Below are 3,434 nucleotides of genomic sequence, written 5' to 3'. Positions count from 1 at the left end.
CTGTCAGCTATGATTTTTTTGTCCGATATAAGGCAACCACTGCGTAATAACGTCAAGAACCTTTTGCGGCATTACCCATTTTTATTGCAGCAGTAGCTATATCAAATTTATTGATAACATTAGCTGCAATTAGAATAGAAAGATATAGCGGCATTATTCATTCACTTACTGGATCAATTAATAGAAATAAAATGAACTTTATTATTATTGCCATCTGGTTCTTTGCACTTGTAAGTGCAACAATAATCATTTTTGTTACCGATTATGATCACCGAGACTTAATTGACTGCTCTGGATTACTTTCTCAAACTCATTTCAATCCCAGTTTAGTTTCATCAGCAATTTTTGCCGTATTAACTTCTTTATTACCCCCTTCGATCATCGTTGTATGTTATACATGCATCATTATTAAATTGTACAATATAAATCATCCAATCGAAAACTCGAGATATAAATTACAAACTATTAAAAAACGAAATTCAAGTATAATTTCGTTATTAATTATCAGTACGCTCTCTGCTTGTGGCATTATACCCTATGCTCTTAATTATGTCTGGATTTCATTTCAAAAGTCTTATAATCCAAATTTTACCAATATGCTAGTCTCTAAATATTCCATGTTGTTTCGTGTAACTACGGTAGTAATGTTTATCCCTGGTATATTGAATCTATTTTATATAACTTTGCTAGCATCAATTTCAAAGATGAATTTAAATTGTTGATTCGTAGATTTAGAACTTGTTTTAGTTTATCGCTAATAAAAAGTCGAAATAACCAATAATAACTTTTTATCCCTAAAAGTTGGTAGACGATTTTAAAAAATGATAAAATTATTTATAAAATATGCCTTTACTTCTCAATACTAGCCTGATATGAATAATTCTGATTTAAAATTAGTTAACCATACTAAATACCTTTCATTCTATCTTGTATTTGCTAAACTTTTTTGAGATATTGAATGGACAAAAATTTTGATTTTAGATTGTACTCGAATATCTTAGTGTTAAAGGTAGCATACAGAAAAGAAAGGCAACGTGTTATCACTGTTCTCCACTCATGAAAAGTTCAATTAGTTTGGGTCTCGTATTTTAAATGGTGGTAAATAAGTTTATTACTAAAATGTAATAACACTATTGACCTGGAATGTGTTTCTTTTAGCTAAAAATTATCACTTACTCTAAATTCTTCAATAACACTCTATAGCATAAAAATTTAGCAAGCTTCATGTGAACTATACCGTTAAATTTTAATAATTATTACTGGTTTATGATTGCATTTATTGCTTATAACTTGTCTTAACTAAGTCTTCATAGGACCTTCTGTTGACTATAAGGCATCGACTTAAAAAAAAAATTGGTTATAGATCGCCACTGGAGTCCGTTAATTTCTTCTCGCTTAACTGTTGGCTCTTTTTCATTTATAAGTATTAATGTGCTTTAGATTATTCTACCGAGCTGAAGAATTTCAGGATGTTCATTACAAGCACTACAAGACATAGCGCAATATTTAATTAACATAATTTACCATATGTTACAACTCTGGATTTGTATATGGGTCTTAAAAACTAACGTCACTAGTACTCGTGTCCCCAACTGACTTAGGAGACTTATCATAGTTTAACTTAAGCTGGATTATATAAATTGATTACTAAACAATCTTTAATAATATTTTTAATCACATGAAAGTATTTTGCAATATTATTTATAATTTTTACAGTAATTCTACTATCTTAGATTACTACTAGCTATTATAATATAACTATCAAAGAGCATCAAGCTCCGTAACAATTCTTAACTTCTATTCTTAGCTTAGAGCTCGTAAATTTATTAGGAAATATACTCCCCAAATTTTTTTGTTTATTATTCTACTTTTTCCTCATTTCTTGTCTAAAGTATTGTTTTTGGACTTCGTATTAAAAAACAGTAACATCCACGTGATCAAAATGCTAATAATACTTCAACTACATTTAGTTATAATAAGCTATATAACTGAATAGGTAGAGGTTTTTATAGTAATTAAATGCACCGTATTGGGACGTAGCTGCTGTTTAATACATATTAATTAATGAATTATAAGATTTGTACTTTAAGATGTTTCTGTAACAAAGGCCTATTCTACTCTTAAAACTGAAGGTTTCCTACGAATTGCAGTAATTATATACTGATTGCCTAAGATTCGATCAAAGTGCATTTAATCGACATTACATTGTGCACAAATTTCGATTTTAATACTAACCACGGTATTATTGCGCTAATTGTAATAATGTTTCTATTGATTATATTGACTACAACTAATTTTAATCTTTCACAACATCGATGAAATCAAATTTGACTTGTACCACATAAATGAGTTTTACTTGGCTAGAATTATATACTATATATCTGTTAACAATATCGTCAAAGAAAATGAAAGTTTATAATATCTATAAAAATAGTCTTTAATCATTTTATAATTATATATCAAACATATAGTATATCAGGATACTGGTTTGTGTTCCCATAGTAATTAGATTTGTCAATGTCTCCTACTGGCATAATTACTTCATTTTCAAGTATTATATTTCCAGATAGATCTGGTCCTACCTGACCGATATCTGCAGTATAAATTTAGCAATACCTTATAAATGCAAGCCAAAGCACCATTTCTATAAATTATTCAAGTTGATCTTAGCTTAATTTAAGCAGCTTACATTTAAAACTATCAGCTGTTGAGTGTGTCTTATTAACATCCGACAGGTCATCTGAGCTAATAGTAGCAACAAATAGGAGCAATGATGATTACAACAGTTTGAATTACTAAATTATTTTAAATTCAATAATACTAGAAGAGCAAATATGCCTAAATATCACGTGATCAACTATAATTGCAGTATTTATGATTGACATACGTTCTGCCGAGGGCGACTTCACACAGTAATAGTAATCCAGTAGAATTTGTATAAGTAGCTTCGCAATCTAGCACTGCCTATTAAGATTTGTTAAGAGTATTGAAGCTTTAAGTCTACACATTTGGATTGGATTTATATTAGAGAATCGTCATTATTTCTAACGAAGGCAAGTTACGAGTTTCATTACCTTCCACATCATATCTACAGCAAATATTCAAAATATAAAAATATTTTCCACTCAGAATGCAATAGTATGAACAAATTCTACATTTTAGAGAATGAAATATATCTACCTACCTGAGAAATCAATTCCTTTTTCTAAATTATTATTTTTCCACTACATAGAAATGTTTATTCATGTCAATTATGGTTATTTAAAATTGCAAATTAATACGTTTTCGAATATTTTAGAAAATTTTTTAAATACATCGATAGCTGCTTCATCTAATCGACTTGATATCAACACACTACTGTAATTAGTTGAAATCACTAAATGCTATATTAGAATGAAATTTTTCTCGCTACTACGTTACATTTAGTTATCAGG

General features: G+C 28.9%; 1 protein-coding gene across 1 annotated transcript in view; it reads right to left on the bottom strand.

Moving 5' to 3' along the window:
- Positions 1 to 2,459: 2,459 nt before the first annotated feature.
- Positions 2,460 to 3,434, bottom strand: part of TRIADDRAFT_61732 (uncharacterized protein) — a gene marked incomplete at both ends in the record, with an annotated part of 3,244 nt that continues 2,269 nt past the window's right edge. The window contains 5 exons of the mRNA XM_002117649.1: positions 2,460 to 2,593; positions 2,690 to 2,745; positions 2,888 to 2,964; positions 3,075 to 3,088; positions 3,185 to 3,224. Coding sequence (XP_002117685.1) covers positions 2,460 to 2,593; positions 2,690 to 2,745; positions 2,888 to 2,964; positions 3,075 to 3,088; positions 3,185 to 3,224 — 321 coding nt within the window. The remainder of the gene's footprint in view (positions 2,594 to 2,689; positions 2,746 to 2,887; positions 2,965 to 3,074; positions 3,089 to 3,184; positions 3,225 to 3,434) is intronic.

This window comes from Trichoplax adhaerens, genomic scaffold (genome assembly GCF_000150275.1).
Source record: "Trichoplax adhaerens TRIADscaffold_27 genomic scaffold, whole genome shotgun sequence".
Taxonomy (NCBI): Eukaryota; Metazoa; Placozoa; class Uniplacotomia; order Trichoplacea; family Trichoplacidae; genus Trichoplax; species Trichoplax adhaerens.
The sequence above is the reverse complement of the archived record's forward strand: the minus strand, read 5'-3'. Positions and strand labels throughout refer to the sequence as shown.